This window comes from Oratosquilla oratoria, chromosome 28 (genome assembly GCF_046742065.1).
Source record: "Oratosquilla oratoria isolate Oo_2021 chromosome 28, ASM4674206v1, whole genome shotgun sequence".
Classification (NCBI taxonomy): Eukaryota; Metazoa; Arthropoda; class Malacostraca; order Stomatopoda; family Squillidae; genus Oratosquilla; species Oratosquilla oratoria.
Genome location: NC_134804.1, coordinates 32,016,282 through 32,033,781, shown reverse-complemented (window position 1 = coordinate 32,033,781; position 17,500 = coordinate 32,016,282). Strand labels below are relative to the sequence as shown.

Here is a 17,500-nt window from a genome sequence, read left to right as displayed (position 1 = left end):
TGCCCGCCCACTGTTTGTTTGTTTGTTTTTTCTAAAGACGAGAAGAAAAAATGAGAGAAGTTTTGTTTACCCCTCGTTTGGTAGGTATTGAATAAAGGCTGCTAGAGGCCGAGCAACCTGCGAAGCCAGTGGCTCGTTTTTATATTATTATGTTTTTATGGAGTCTTTTTGGACATATTTGTCTTCCTAGCTAGTACAGTGAGCCCGCTGGCCTCGTGTTCGAGAAGTAAGTAGATCGAGTCCTGCCCGGGGCCAGTGGATTTAAGCTGTTAATGGGGAGGTTACTGCCGTGGCTGGACCCACGGTGGGGTGAGACTTGCCTCGGCAAACGTTCTAAGGAGAGTCTTTGAGGAGATTTATATTGGAACTGAAACCCGGTAACATTAACTTTCGATTTTCAACAGCTCCACCAAGCGTCGAGGCGACATACGGCCACAGTGTGATCAGAGAACGAGAGGGAGATGCTGCCACGCTGGCCTGCACGGCGACGGGACAGCCAACGCCGACCATCACTTGGTCCAAAAAGGTGAGTAGCCTACGCCAGGAGGCGCTAACTGGCTGCGGCCTAAGCCGTCACCTATGCCCTATTATGCTCTTTGACTGATGGGGCAGGTATTAAACAGTCACTGCTGGGAATCGGAGAGGAGTGCGGACACACAACTATAACCCTTGCGCTCCAAGGCGTCCCCTCAGGGTGTGGCATACGTTGGAAGCCATTTTGTCAAATCAACCTTAGTAAGTGCCTGCCTCTCTCTCTCTCTCTCTCTCTCTCTTATTTCCCATCTATATGCTATTTGATTTTTTTCATATTCTGTATATAGTAAAGGAAGCTGTACATTACAATGAGTATCACTTTTTAGGATTATAAGAACGATCTGAATAAATTCTATGCCACAACTGCGTTCCCACCCCCCACCCCCCACCCCATGGTGCCGAGGTGTCACTGGGTGACAGTGGCGATCCGATAATTGGTGGTCAAATTGGTGACCTCGCACTCGGTGGGGAATTCCCGTTTCTGCCACGCCCTGAACGGACTCCTTAAGCCCCGGTCACACTATCACAACTAGAGTTCGTTTGAGTGAAGACGACTTCGTTTACAATTTTTTGTTTTCGAATCTCCAAATGCCATATTACCTTTGGATCATATGTTGAGAAGCTGAATGACGAAGTAAGAGATGTTAAACCTATACGAATATTGGACACATTGCTCAATTGTCCTTAGTGAAGTCTTGAATACTACAGGCGAAGTCATCCTGCAGCTTTTCAAATTCAGAACATTTGACGAGAATCGTGATAGTGTGACTGGAGCTTTAAAGGGAATGCGGGATTACTTTATGAAGGAGTAGGGGGAGTGAAGAACAAGAAGTGGTGGATTATTCCGTAGGTACAATTGGTACAGTGCCTAGGGTATACGGAAACTTTGGTGGTGGTGGTGGTGACCGTGGGGCTAGTGAAAATACAAATAATGATATGAAAATTATGTCCCCTCACCTACGGGATAGGCGCACGCACACACACACACACACACACACACACACACACACACACACACACACACACACACACACACACACACACACACACACACACACACACACACACACAAACTAACACACACACAAACAAACACACACACATATACATGCGTCCTACAAAAGTCACAACAAGGAAAACAAACAACCTTTAAGCAGATGGAATGTAGAAAATAATGTTAGATATAAGATAAAACTAAGATGGCCTCGAAGTAGGAGACGCCAATAAAGTAATCTTCCACCAAAAACCCCAGAAAACAATCGTATCACCCGGGTCCTCTTGACAGAACGGTGTGTTACCTCAAAGTGTGGTTTCATCGTCGTCTGCCGGACCTACTCTTACCATCCACTCCACCAGGAAGGAGGACGCAGGCGTCTACGTGTGCACTGCGTCCAACAGTGTCGGGGCTGATGACCAGGCTTACGTTGAGCTTCTCGTCATGCGTGAGTGCTCGATCACAACAATATTGTTCTTATGACACCATGTTTTCTCCACTAACAAAATCTATTGAGAATTTTTTTCCTTTATCCATGCCGTAGGTTCAGCGTGCATCGAGCTACGTGTGAATACTTGGAATGTTTTTCCATTGCAGTCTTGTTTTTATATACAGAGATGGGAAACAAAATTCCTAGATTTGCATGTACTGAAGTCTTATCAGTCGAAAGTCTAACTCTTACGAGAATAGTTCTTTCCAATGAGCCTAGGGATGACGATGAGATTATAAATAGTGTTCTCATGAAAAATAAATGGTCAGAGAATATACCTAAGGCTGAAGAAGGTTTATTTCCTTTAAAAACTTGTCCTTGCATTTTATATACCGCCCAGATTAGTATTTTCTTTCATAAAATCTATATAAGTCTGTGTATGAGTGATAGTGCTTTAAACAAACGCATATTGTATAATCGACGTTCATTGAATGTTGTGGAGATTGTACTAGAATTATATTAAAGTTTAAGAAGGAAATAGGCAAGTAATTGTTTACCAATAGGATGGTTAACGAATGGAATAGACTTACCAACAATGTAGTGAGCGCTGAAACATTTTGTTGTTTTAAGAGAAGGTTGGATAACTTTATGGATGGGGATGATAGGTCACTGATATGGAACTACCTAGTGTAGGTCTTATGTTATCTTTCAGACTCCCCTATTCTTATGCATTGTTCCAGCTTTCCTCAGCAATTGTACTAAATATTTAATTGTAATATTTTTCTATTTATCCCTGCACGTAGCTTGGCTGTAATGTTGTGGTGATTCGTCAGTCTGTGTCTTGTTCCCACGATGATCTTTCTGTGAATATCGATACGAACCTGAACAACTTTCAAATTGGAGCCGGTAGTTCTTACGGTGGTATTCTTAAAAAAATCCTTATACAAATCTTTCCCTTCCAGAGATTTATGTAAGATTTATATAAAGAAAGATTTTTCTAAGAACACCACCGTAAGAATCTTACGGGACTATTCTTAAAAAAATCTTTCCTTATATAATTCTTTCCCTTCCAAGGATTTATATAAGATTTATATAAGGAAAGATTTTTTAAGAGCACCACCGTAAGAATCTTGCGGTGATAGTCTTACAAATATTCTTTCCTTATATAAATCTTTCCCTTCCAAGGATTTATATAAGATTTATATAAGGAAATATTTTTAAGAATACCACCGTTAACCTTTTTCACTCCATTCCCTCCTTGAAATTTCAACATTCATGTGGCTCCCCTTCATTTTTCTCCCAAATCCCACCCAGCCAAAAAGAAAAAAAAAAATCAATAATAATGATAATAGCAATAATAAAAAAATAATGAAGAGAAACCCTTTTGCCTTATTACAAAGTTGACAATCATAATTATCTTATACATCTTTTGCCAGGACAGAGTGATGGAAGTTCTCTTTTTTATTCAAATTCCTCCCGTTATATAGAAATGTGTAATCTTTAACAACAGGCCATGCCCTCCACCCTCGCCTAAACTCTTGCCATGGCTCCTAGGTTGAGAATCATCTGATTAAGGCCACTCTTCCTTATATTCCTGTGATTGTTCGTGCCACTCTGTGCCAATGTGTGCCCTGTTGGCGTGCCATTCTCTCTCTAATCCCATCCTCATCTGCTCCCTCCTGAAACCCTGCTCAATCAACTGAGGAAACACCTACTCCACAGATGCACCCGAGATCCATCCAAGGGAGCGGGTGGTTTATAGCGGCGTAGGGTATGACGCTGTTTTGTCCTGCGTCGTGCAAGCTTATCCACAAGCCTCCGTGAAGTGGTTCCGCAAAGGCGCGCCAGCCGACCCGATGCGCCTCACATTCTCCATGAAATCCAGCAAGGAGTAAGATCTAGTTTCATGTACTTTGTACGGTTCTATGTGTTAGAATATTATATCTGGGGATTGACACAAGCAGGATGATCAGGTTTAGTGTGATTATACTAAAATTAAGATATTCTCACATAAAATAATGTTATGTTAATAAAAACATATAACAGAAACCGAACGTAATAAGAGGAACAAAAGATTTAGCATAATTTTTGCCAATCTAATATAATTTCAGCTGCTGTCTAGCATATTCTGGTCACCCTGGACACTAGGGCTTCCTTACGGTCTCTGAACCGTTTGTCTATTATTTACAACTGGACAGTGACAAATATTGCTTAAGTGGGTATTCCATCTTTAGGAAATATACGTAATACAAAAAAGGAAATGATTAATGAATCATTCAACACTGTAACACTATGAGGGATAGCCAGCGTTGTTAAGATGAAAGACACTGTACTACACTAGAATTCTAATTGCTGCACTGTGACAGTAGATTAAATTTGCATTTTGTTCTTATATACCTAAAATATTATATAAAAATGGAGAAAGTATTAGATACATACCATCTTCCTACATGTTATTCGCCTGCAAAAACAGTTTCACCTATATTCACGATTTCCTGTTTGAATACTTGTGAAATATTAAAAAGACATGCATGTTTTATGAAAGAAAACGCTGGATTAATATTTTTTCTTGACTGCTTGATGTATTTGTTTATATGTTAGTTAATTTTCTATTTAATTGTTTATTAGATTGTTCGTTGATTTAGTTATATATCTATCTATTCTTTTATTATTATTCATTTTATCACCCGGCAAGGCGTAAGTAAGATCGAATTCGTATGGTCTACCGTACAAATGTTCCGTTTTCTATGATGACTCTCCCAAACAATAGAGTACAGTATACATCGCACAAAGCGGTACAAGGTCCTGACACAAAGAGCATTCTACACATCGGTGAGAAAAAAATAAATAATTGAGGCATTCATAAGAAACATTGTGAGGAAGTTGTGGCTCAACATGAAACACCAAAATTTATTAAACAGCAGTTGATGGACGCGTTCATTCAGGAGAGAAAGGTGAAACTCGCGATGATTAAATTTGCAACTTTTGAACATAAATTCGTCTGTCGTGTTTGTATATCGTTATCGATAACCAGCGTTTCTATCCTTGATGTCAATATCACATGGAAGAGATGGAATCATAAGGGTATTGGAGGAAAGATGTGGAGAGATAGCAACAAATAAATATATAAGAAAACAAATAAATAATGGAGAGTGTAGAAATTAAAAAGTGATAACCATTCTCATTTGAGTGAAAAACATTCCCTAGTTGTATAACAATGCTGTATGACGCTGCTCTGCAGGGGGGTGTCACTAAAATTCCTTGAAATACTGATTGGATTAAAGTATACCAAGAATACCCTCGTAAGGGGTTTTCAGTGATTATTTCCATGAACTTTTGAATGATTGTTCGAGTGAATGAAATAAGAAGCACAAGCCCTCAGAATACCTGTCGAAGTCGACTCTGCGAAGTGGAGAGGCTCTTCTTTCAACCGAATAAAATTACCTGATGTTAGCCAGAATGGAATCCTTAACTGTCTCTCATTTGTACATTTATTCCATCTCCCGCCAGGAGATTTTATTTAACTGAGGGAAACCCCATCACCTATCTAGGACGCGGTGAAAGAGTTGACCATTTAATGACACCTTTTCATTCGATTCACAAAATATTCCCTTGTAACTACCTACCTACTTTCCTACCCACTTACCACATATATACCTACTTACCTACATACGTACCTACTTATCTATTTCCCTAACCACCGACAAAATAATTTACCTACCTATCTACGTACTTCCCTGACCACCTACATACGTACCTATCTACCTAATTCCCTTACCACCTACATACTTACCTACCTATTTACCTATCTATCTGCCTACTTACCAGCACATTTACCTATATATCTACCTATTTACTTATCTATCTGCGTACTTACCTACCTACATACTTACCTACATGTCTACATACTTACCTGTCTATATTCTTACCTACCTATTTACCTGTATATATGCCTACTTACCTACATATCTATCTACTTACCTATTAACCTACCTACATACCCTCTAACCTACCTACCTACCTGAAGGACCATTGTGAAGCAACTAGATCTTACTAGCATCTAGAAACTTACTTTCCTGTCTATCTACTTACCTACTAACCTACTTACCGGCTAACCTACCTACTTACCTACCTACCTGCAGGACCATTGTGAAGCAATCTAGCTCTGTACCACCAAGAAGAAAATACAGGTCAGGGTCAAGCCCTATACAGGTTACATGTGTTTATCAGATGTTCCTGTGCGCCAAGGACATCGTAATCACCAGCAGCCGGCGATATATAACACAACCAGCTTGTAGTTATAGTTAAAAAGAAAAGAAATGGAAATCCACTTACCTTACGGTTATTTATTCTTTTTATAACACAAAGATAGATAGATAGATAGATAGACTTTATTTGGCAATAAATCAATGTACATGAAGTGCAAATAATGACAAGAACACATAGTTCGAAATAATAAAAAAAAGTCCTAATACGTTTTAAACCTGCTCAGGGTAAACGGTGAAATGTTTATATTTCACATCTAGCAAATGCTCTCAGAGACATTCTATCAAGTTTGCAGAAAAAATATATATACACACTATTTATATGTGTATACTTATATGAATGTAGATATGTAGTTAGGATCTGCATTGGATATTTGGTGGGGTAAACGGGGTGAAGTCCGTTCGTTTTAATTTCTCAGTCTTCCCTCCTTTACAAACATGGAGCAACCTCCGAGGAAGACTCGGGGAGTTGCCAAAATTATATTTACGATTTTTACTTACAAATGTTGATATATGCTGATCGGGAAAGGTTGGTAGAGTTGGACGGATATGTCGCTTGTTTCGCCAGGTGTTTAGGCGTAGTCCTAAACGCCTCGCGTCTCTGGTCACTGACAGATCCGGTGGCAATGGAGCGTCCCTTGGGAGACAGATCCTAACACAATGGAGGATCTGAAGACGTTGGAGTTCTCTGCCACTCTCTGTGCATGCGTGCGCGTATGTGCACGCTAGACATATAAAGGAATGACTCCTTTCAATCATCTTGCAGCAATATATATATATATATATAAATATATATATATATGCATATATACATATGTATATATACATATATACATATATGTGTGTGTGTGTGTGTGTGTGTGTGTGTGTGTGTGTGTGTGTGTGTGTGTGTGTGTGTGTGTGTGTGTGTGTGTGTGCGTGACATGTTGACGTAAGTGAGAATAAGATACAGAAGAGTTTCATTTTATTCCTGACTAGTCTCGCATATACTCTATACACACACACACACACACACACAAACACACAAACACATACATATATATATATATATATATACATATATACATATATATATATGTATATATATATATATATATATGGAGCGTATGTGTATATGAATGTATATGTATTTTTATTAACATTAACATTTCCATTTGTAATTGAATGTGTTGTATGTATAATGTCCAAAGGTTTTATGTGGCTTTGATCTCTCCCAGTTTTCTTTCTTCTGTATAAGTATTGTGATCTATTTTTTTCTTTTTTTGTACTCTGAGGATGTCGTAATAGACGAAAACGTTCAGTATTCCGACTTTAATATCCCTGTGGTTTCTGCAATATATATATATATATATGTATATGTATACATATATATGTATATATATATATATATATATGCAATAAAAACACCAGGAGCGTGTGTTCACAAATGCGTAAATAACCACTAGGAAAAAGTAAACTAACGAAGCAGAGCGCTTTCGTGTAATTACATCTTCAGTGCAGATACAAAGAAGGAATTCCTTCTTTGTATCTGCACTGAAGATGTAATTACACGAAAGCGCTCTGCTTCGTTAGTTTACTTTTTCCTAGTGGTTATTTACGCATATATATATATATATATATATATATATATATATATATAACAACACCCTAAAGCAAGCGAATGTGGTATACCAATACTCCTGTCCCGAAGAAGGTTGTAAACTTCTACCTAACATGAATTATATTGGTGTTACCACTACTTCACTTAGCCAAAGGCTCACAATGCATACCCGCGATGGTAGCATACGGAAACATATGACTCACTATCACAACTGAAGTCCAACAAGACAAGACCTAATTAACAATACCAAAATACTCAAACACTGTAACAATCACAAAAAACTACACATCCTGGAGAAAGTCTACATTTCACAACACACACCAATCATCAACATACAAACAAACACATTAGGCACCTTACTCTTAAACAAAGAATCCGTCACACCAGGACAAAATTCCCCTCGACAATATGACATATAACATCAACGGACACCTTGTCCAGTTCCCCCCCCCCCCCAGTCATAATGATCTGACTCGAACCTCTCCTAATTCCACCTCACTGTCCATCCCCCCCCCCCCGTCATTATTATGATCTGAATCGAACCTCTCCTAATTCCACCTCACTGGAACCATAAAGCCTTGTCATCTTGTGACCCCTTAGCATAATTGACATGGACCTTTTCCTGTCATTTTATCTGCCTGAAGATGGTTGTATGTAACAACCGAAAGCTTGCGATTGTATTTATATAATTAGTGTCAATATACCATGGATCTCGGTAGACTTGTGTTTAATCTACCCCTGGACTGTAAGAGGAATGGAAAAAAACAACGAAGAAGATAGTTGAAACTGACTTAGCATTGGTCTTTAACAAGACATGTCTACAAGAAAATTTACTGCCAAAATATACTAATATATATATATATATATATATATATATATATATATACATACATACATATACATATACACATGTCGGAATATGTAAGACAGATGAGTGGATGGGTGGTGAGATAAACACAGGGAACCGTTAGGGAGTTATTCTGACGTTTCGTCCTTACCAGGACTTCTTCAGAGTACATGCACCTTCCAACAATTCACACCCTAAATACCCGCCGAATCTATCCGCGTTCCACCATGATCGACCTGACCTCTCGTCCTCCTACGCTCTGCCTCGCGAAGTATCAAGCGGCTGGCCGTTTTTGTTAATTCAATAAACCCATCGCGCTGGCTGTTGTTTGGATGGGAAGCGATGTAAGCTGCTCTAGTTATTTTTCTTTTTTTCTTAGGAAGTCCTTTCTGCAGCACCTCTACTCTGTCCCAGTCTGGTAAGTGGCCATGAGTATCTACATGAACCACTAGCGAGTTTGATACTCGGTGTGCCTTGACGTCATTCCTGTGCTCAACTATCCGCTTCTTAATACCTCTGCTGGTTTCCCCGTAGTGGCTCATAGGACAGCTTCCACATGCTATCTTGTAGACGACACTGTTTTGCTCCCCGTTGGCCACGACTTTGTTCTGGTTCGGGAACGAAAATAGGAGACATTGTTAAGAACCAGAACAAAGTCGTGGCCAAAAGCCCTTCATAGCAAACATGACCAGTACAAACAAAACAAAACAAAACGCATTGCCTCATGTGCTTACGGGCAGTGTGCCACAGAATGTGAGTAAGCACTGTCCAAGAAGATCCAAGCCTTGGACATTAAACAGTATGAAGAAAATTAAGATCTATACTTACAACGTAAGAACTCTCTCAGAAGACCACAGCTGGAGACTTTAAGGGAAGAACTGGACAGCATCAAGTGGGACATCGTAGGACTGAGCGAAGTCCGAAGAGCGGAAGAAAAGCCGATACAATTACAAGATGGTCACCACCTGTAAGGACAAAGAAAGATCTAGTGGAGTAGGATTGTTGATCAACCGAGAGGTTGCTGGTAATGTAGTCTAGTTCAGTAGTTTATTAGACAGGGTAGCTTGGATTGTGATTAGGCTGTGTAAAAGTTACACTCTAAAAATAGTTCAGATTTATGCACCAACTTCACTGAGTTCACACGATGAAATTGAATCCTTATATGATGATTTAAGTCAGGTAATGGACCAAGAAAAAAGTAAGTACACGTTGGTAATAGGCGACTTTAATGCTAAGTTGGGGGAAATGGGAGATTATGGTCTAATTCTTTAATATTTAAGGCTTCAAGTAAGGGGAGGCGGCGTGTGTCCGGGCATGTTGTGATGACGACTATGAAGTTGAGCAGACGTCTTAGTTACCACATTTCGTCTGGAGCCCCAAAAACCCACTTACGCCAGGAATATTACGAGGACATAACGAGACAATTGCTCACAGAGAACACAGAGATCATCACAACATGCCCGGACACACGCCGCCTCCCCATACTTGAAGCCTTAAATATTAAAGAGTTAGACCCTAGTCTCAACATACAATTATCAGACCTGCAAGCATTACCAACCATGAGAAGGAACACAGCCCCTAGTACCAGCCAATCTGAGACGAGGAGAAACGAGGCAAACGACACAAGCACGCCTTGAATATCGGCCAGATCCCCAAAAGCCAACATTTCGATCTCTCCCACCGTGAAGACAAGACCCACTTCCACGCCACTGAGGAAGAGTCAATGTGACTCGAAATCGCGATATGGCAGCCCCGATGACCTCATACGGAGAAATCATCTCACATCTTGCAAGAGAGAATAAGTCTATCTTGCGTAATAAGAAGAATATCCTTAAGAAAATTCAGCATGCTGAGTTGTCTATCACTTTTAATTAAATATATATATATATATATATATACATATACATATATATATATATATACATATGTATATGCATATATATATGCATATATATATACATATATATGCATATATATATACATATATATGCATATATATATATACATATATATATATATATATATATATATACATATATATGTACAACACGGAATGGGTCCCAGTAATTAGTGATACATTTTAACAACCACAATGCACTTTAATTCTAAGCCATCAGCATCGGGAAACCCAAAGGAGGTTATAATGCAGAAATTGAAATGCGGTACTGCCAAGGACTCGAACCCAACTAGCGCATGACAAGTGCTTTAGTGACTTAACGATCACGCTATAAAGAGTGATCGGTAAGTCACTACAGCACTTGTCATGCACTGGCTGGGCTCGAGTCCTTGGCAGTACCGCATTTCAATTTCGGGTCTCCCGATTTTGATGGCTTAGAATTAAAGTGCATTGTGGTTGTTAAAATGTATACATACATATATATATGCATATATATATATATATATATATATATATATATATATATACATATATATATATATTTATATATATATATATACATATATATATATTTATATATATATACATATATATATATATATATATATTATATATATATATATATATAGCCATGTATAAGGGAACATCAATGGATAGATTCAGCTGGCTCAATTTATATATTTCATACCCCTCTATAGTATTTTTCTTTCTTATTTCTTCATAATTTCTTCCCTGTTCTTGCTGTTCTTGAGATCCCGGGAGACTCAAAACATCCTTCACTTTAATCCACAACTGAAACTTATTATTCTTAACCTCTTAGAGAGATTTTGAATATGTGCACAACGAAAAGTCAGTAAGCACCTAATTGATTAATAACAAACCAAGATGCGAAAAATCATGGAGTGAGGCTAAAGTCCAGTTGGGCTGGATAGCTGGTTTGTGGCCGCAACAAGAATGACCGTCAACGCGCTTTCATGGAGGACTTCCTGCCTAAAGTCGATCATCCCGTCTTGGCGAAGAAGACTTCCAGCAAGAACCCGCCCCGAGAAGATCGCCGACAGCCAAGCAGTGCCCGAATGGAGAAGAATGCCTCCTCGTACTCAACAGGAGACGAGGAGAAGAATCTCCGGCACTGCTTTGGCAGAGGAGAGGGTCACGGAGATCCTCAGACCCTTTGAAGATGGGGCCTCATGTCCTCAAAAGGATACGAAGAATGACCCCGACCAGCCCCAAGCAACGTATCTTCGCATTCATGAAATAGATGCGTTGCAAGACGAACTTCGGCCTAATCCAGGCAATGGCACTGAGTGCCGGTGTGGCTCCGTCAACTGCAGAAGTGGCAGTGACGACTCAAGAGAGCCCAAGATCGCCGAAGAAACAAGCCCACTACTTCTCAGCATCCACGAGATCGACGACCTCCTGGACTCCCTCAGGAGCGATGAAACATGCAGAAGTGGTTTCCGTTGTGACGTCGTGAACTGCAGGGGATCCTCCAAGGATCTTCGGATAGCAGACGGGCAAGCCATTTCGGGACGGCAGGCAAGTTGGAGACGAACTCCATCCAATGCCGAAGACCGGGCCCACTGGAAAACATCAAGACTGACTCCAGGGTCGAGAGGCCGTTTGTTCTGGAAACCCCAAGGCTGTCCAGAATGGAGGACTCGACCTTCATGGTACAGAATGCCCAGTGACGTAAAAGACTGGAGAAAATAATAGCTCTGTTTTGTACGCAAATGTTATTAGAAAAAAAGCCCAGAAAAAAGAAAGAAAACGAAAAGCCCATAGAAATATGTGAATTTTGAAATCAAGAAAATTCATGAAAGGCCAAATTGAGAATAGACCAATTTAAAGCGTATTTTCGTCAGAAAATCATATGCATAATGGGCATGGTCCAAAAATGCATTAGCAACGATGTTCGCGTTTCAAAGCCCAAACTAGACCAAAAGCCCGGAAGATGGACATTCTTCCCTCAGCTGAATAAAATCACCTGGCAACGACCATATTAGTCGAGCCTTTAGTCCGCCTTTAAGGGTCTATCACACTGGGCTATTTTCCCTCCGACATCCAACCTCCATTTGAATAACTAGAATATGACTTTACTTACAGAAATCGAAATTTCTCAAAGAACACTTCAACTGTATGCCAAGCATTCGTATAGGTTTGCAATCATTCAGCTTTGTTATACATGGCGGAAAGATAATTTGATATTTGGAGATTTGAAAAGTAAGATATTGTAACCGAAGTCGTTTTTACTCAAACGAACTCTTAACGGTCAACCCCGGTTAAGCCCGTGGAAGCCCAATGTAATAACGCCTCAAGTCCTCTCGAGCATAAAGGTTGTCCTCGTGTGTGTGTGTGTGTATGTGTGTGTGTGTGTGTGTGTGTGTGTGTGTGCGTGTGTATGTATGTATGTGTGTGTATGTGTGTGTGCATATACCTAGTATTATTTACCTAGTTGTATTATACGGGAAGAGAGCCATGCTCGTACTGACCCGTCTTTGTATCTTTCAGCCTCTACTTTATTCTTAAATTCTTGTATCATTTTTGCACACACTGTTGCCTCATCCAGTTTGTTCCAGGTATCTACCACTCAGAGTGGGAAACTATTCTATTTCAGATCTCTTCTATAACTATCCTTTTTGAGTTTCTTTTCATGCCCTCGTGTTTTTCTCTTATCCCACTTTGATAAATCATCTCTATCGAGGATGTATGTGTGTGTGTGTGTGTGTGTGTGTGTGTGTGTGTGTGTGTGTGTGTGTGTGTGTGTGTGTGTGTGTGTGTGTGTGTGTGTGTGTGTGTGTGTGTGTGTGTGTGTGTGTGTGTGTGCGTGTGTGTGTATGTGTGCATGTGTATTTACCTAGTTGCATTACACGGGCAGGGAAGCTATGCTTGTGCTGACCCATGTTTGTATCTCGCAATATCTAGTTTGTTCTTAACCCATTCAACTCCGATGACAAGATGTCTTGTCATTTGGTCAAATAAAACAAAAAATCATAAAACACCAAAATGTTTGATCAAACACCAGAAAAATATGACGCCAGTCCTCCTCGCTGCGAGCAAAGCGAGGAGGACTGACGTCATATTTTTCTGGTGTTTGATCAAACATTTTGGTGTTTTATGATTTTTTTGTTTTATTTGACCAAATGACAAGACATCTTGTCATCGGAGTTGAATGGGTTTAAATTGTTGTGTTGTGTTCGCACACACTATTTCTTCATCCAGTTTGTTCCATATATCCATCACTCTGTGTGGGAAGCTGTTCTTTTTTCAGGTCTCTTCTGTAGTTATCCGTTTTGAGTTTCATTGCATGTCCTCTTGTTTTTCCTCTGTCCCGTTTTAATAGGTCCTCCCTATCAAGGCATTCTTTTCCTTTCATAATTCTATAGATGGTTATTAGGTCCCCTCGTCCTCTTCTTTGTTCCAGGGTTGGCAATTCCAGTTCGGCCAGTCTTTGTTCATATGTTAGGTTTGCAAATGTTGGGACCAGCTTTGTCGTTGCTCTTTATATTCTTTCTAATTTTCTTATATTCTTTTTTGTACTGGGTGACCATATCAGCGCTGCATATTCCAGTTTTGGCCTTATTAGTATTTGTAACATTTTCTTGATCATTTCCTTATTTAAAGGCCACCTTTATTGATCTCAACAAATTGTATGTTTCTCCGAATATTTTATTTATATGTTTATCCGGCGACACGTCTTTGGTGATAATTACTCCTAGGTCCTTTTCAGAATTCACTTTCTTTACCTCTTTTCCATCAATTTTATACCGTCCTGTTATTCTCTTCTTGCTTTTTCCAAATTCAATTATACTGCACTTCTTGATGTTGAATCCCACTTCCCATCTCTTGCTCCACTCCGAGACTTTGTTCAGATCCTTCTGCAATGAGTCACAGTCTATTTCGGAGTTTATTCTCTTTAATAATTTTGCATCATCTGCAAAGCAGTTCATGTAACTTTCAATGCCCTCATCCATGTCATTTACATATATAGCAAACATTATCGGAGCTAGTACTGATCCCTGTGGGACGCCACTACTCATTTCTTCCCATTTTGAATATTTGTCTCTGAGCACCACTCTCATTTTTCTTCCATGTAGGAAGTCCTCCACCCAATTCAATAGTTTTCCATGTATGCCTCCTATTGTTTCCAGTTTATATAGTAATTTTCTGTGTGGTACCTTATCAAATGCCTTTTGTAGGTCCAGGAATGCACAGTCTGTGTGTGTGTGTGTGTGTGTGTGTGTGTGTGTGTGTGTGTGTGTGTGTGTGTGTGTGTGTGTGTGTGTGCGTGCGCGTAAGTGCGTGCACATTTATTCCTTTTTCGTGTGCAAAAATTTTACCTATTTGCTACCATGGGGGGAGGGGGAAGCAATGAGATGAATAATAAAAGGATAAAGTGTTACCTAATATTGAATGTGTTGAGGTCATGCAGTGGGTTTTATTTTATTTATTTATTTATTTATTTATTTGTTTGTTTATTCATTTAATTTATTTATTTTCCTATTTATTCGTTTATTTATCTTTATATATATTTTTTGTAAGGGATGGTAATTTAATAGATTGCTATGGTGAATAGGGTACTCATTTTTGTTGGACGTCTGGTGTATTTGGAGGAGGAAAAGGATTGGAGGACAGAAGACAGGGGAGAGGAAGAGGAGACAGGAACAAAAAAGAACAATGAAAATGCTGATATGGATAAAACTAGAAAGAGAGCGAAGGGATGATACAGAATGAGAAGAGGCGGGGAATGGAAACCGGAAAGAAATGGAGGATGGATTGAGGAGAAATAATACGATCGAGTGACAGAAAGGAAAGAAAACGGAGTTCCTTGTGGGAGTTAAGGTGGAACTGGTTTGAATAGCCTGGCCCCAGTTCCTTTGCTGTCGACGTGGTGGACTGGAAAATAATTAAATTGCTTGACGCCAAGAGGAAGGAGAATTTGACTGCCACCTGGTACGAAAGGGATTAGTAAGCTGGATTCGAGGTTGACTGAAACCTCAGTTACTTTAACTAGGTTTATATTTATTAATAGTTCCAGATGAAGTACACTCACACACTCTCGTACACACACATGCGCGCACGTATACATGTACACGCACGCGCTCGCGCGCACACACATACACACACAAAAACACACGCAGGAAAATATATATATTATATATATATATATATATATATATATATATATATATATATAAAGATACGGAAAAGATCAAGATCGAGAAAGGAGTACGGCAAGGCGATACAATTTCACCCAAATTATTTACAGCTTGCTTGGAAGAAATTTTCAAAAGGTTGAATTAGGAAGAAAAAGGTTTGAACGTTAATGACGAATATTTGAACCCCCTAAGATTTGAGGATGACATTATTCTTATTTTACAAACAGCAGAAGATTTCCAAGATAACCTGAGTGATGTGAACAAAGAAAGTCTCAAAGTAGGTTTAAGAATTAATAAGACCAAAACCAAAGTAATGTTCAGCACAAAAATTCATAGTAAAGAGATTATAATCGATGGTAATAGTTTTGAAGAAGTTGAAGAGTATAATTATTTAGGCCAAATGGTGAAAGTGACAAAATCTTATGATAATGAAATAAAAAGACGTGTTACAATTGATTGGAAAGTGTTTGGTACGTATTATAAAATCCTAAGAGGCTCTCTACCTTTATGTTTGAAACGTAAAGTTTTCAACCAATGCATTCTGCCAGCAATAATCTATGGATGTGAGACTTGGAAACTGACGAAGGCGATGGAAACAAAGCTAAGGACTGCACAAGGGAGAATGGAGAGATCAATTATGGGAATAATGCTGAGAGACCGAAGGAGAGCAAGTTGGGTGAGAGAGCAGAAGAGAGTGAAAGCTATTGTGGAGGCAGTGAAAGAGAGGAAGTGGAATTGGGCAGGTAAGTTAGTGCGAAAGACAGATGAGCGATGGAGCAGGTGTGTTACTGAGTGGACGCCGCGAGATGGGATACGTGGAAGAGGGAAACCAGACAGAAGGTGGAGAGACGAGATTGAGAAGTTTGCAGGAGTGACGTGGCAGAAGTTGGCTGATTTGATTATATATATGTATATATATATATATATATATATATACATACATATATATATTTATACATATATATACATATATATATACACATATATATGTATATATATATATATATATATATATATATATATATATATATATATATAGCCATGTATAAGGGAACATCAATAAATAGATTCAGCTGGCTCATTTTATATATTTCATACCCTTCTCTAGTATTGTTCTTTCTTATTTCCTCATATTATATTCCCTGTTCTTGCTGTTCTTGAGACCCCGGGAGACTCAAAACATCCTTCACTTTAGTACACAACTGAAACTTATTATTCTTAACCTCTTAGAGAAATTTTGAATATGTGCACAACGAAAAGTCGGTAAGCACCTAATTTATTAATAACAAACCAAGATGTGAAAAAACATGCAGTGAGGCTAAAGTCTTCGTTGGGCTGCAGAGTTGGTTTGTGGACGCAATAGAAATGAACGTCGACGCGCTTTCATGGAGGAGTGACTGCCTAAAGCCGATCATCCCGTCCTGGCGAAAAAGACTTCCAGCAAGGACCCGCCCCGAGCTGAAGATCGCCGACAGCCAAGCAGTGCCCAAATGGAGAAGAATGCCTCCTCGTACTCAACCGGAGACGAGGAGAAGTTCCTCCGGCACTGCTTCGGCAGAGGATAGGGTCACGGAGACCCCGAGACCCTCTGAAAACGGGGTTTCAAGTCCCCAAAAGGATGTAAAAAACAAGCCCAACCAGCCTAAAGCAATGCATCTTCGCATTCATGAAATAGATGCGTTGCAAGAAGAACTTCGGCCTGATCCAGGCAATGGCATTGGGTGCCAGTGTGGCTCCGTCAACTGCAGAAGTGGCAGTGGCGACTCGAGAGAGC

At 39.4% G+C, this 17,500-nt stretch overlaps 1 protein-coding gene across 4 annotated transcripts in view; it reads left to right on the top strand.

Moving 5' to 3' along the window:
* The window catches only part of LOC143040289 (neural cell adhesion molecule 1-like), a 170,171-nt gene that overhangs the window by 131,656 nt on the left and 21,015 nt on the right, over positions 1-17,500 (top strand). For 3 of the 4 annotated variants that reach the window (XM_076211135.1, XM_076211133.1, XM_076211136.1), the window contains exons 4-7: positions 405-526; positions 1,820-1,976; positions 3,681-3,849; positions 9,050-9,088. In XM_076211135.1, the coding sequence (XP_076067250.1) occupies positions 405-526; positions 1,820-1,976; positions 3,681-3,849; positions 9,050-9,088 (487 nt within the window). The remainder of the gene's footprint in view (positions 1-404; positions 527-1,819; positions 1,977-3,680; positions 3,850-9,049; positions 9,089-17,500) is intronic. The other variant, XM_076211137.1, reaches the window with a different exon arrangement.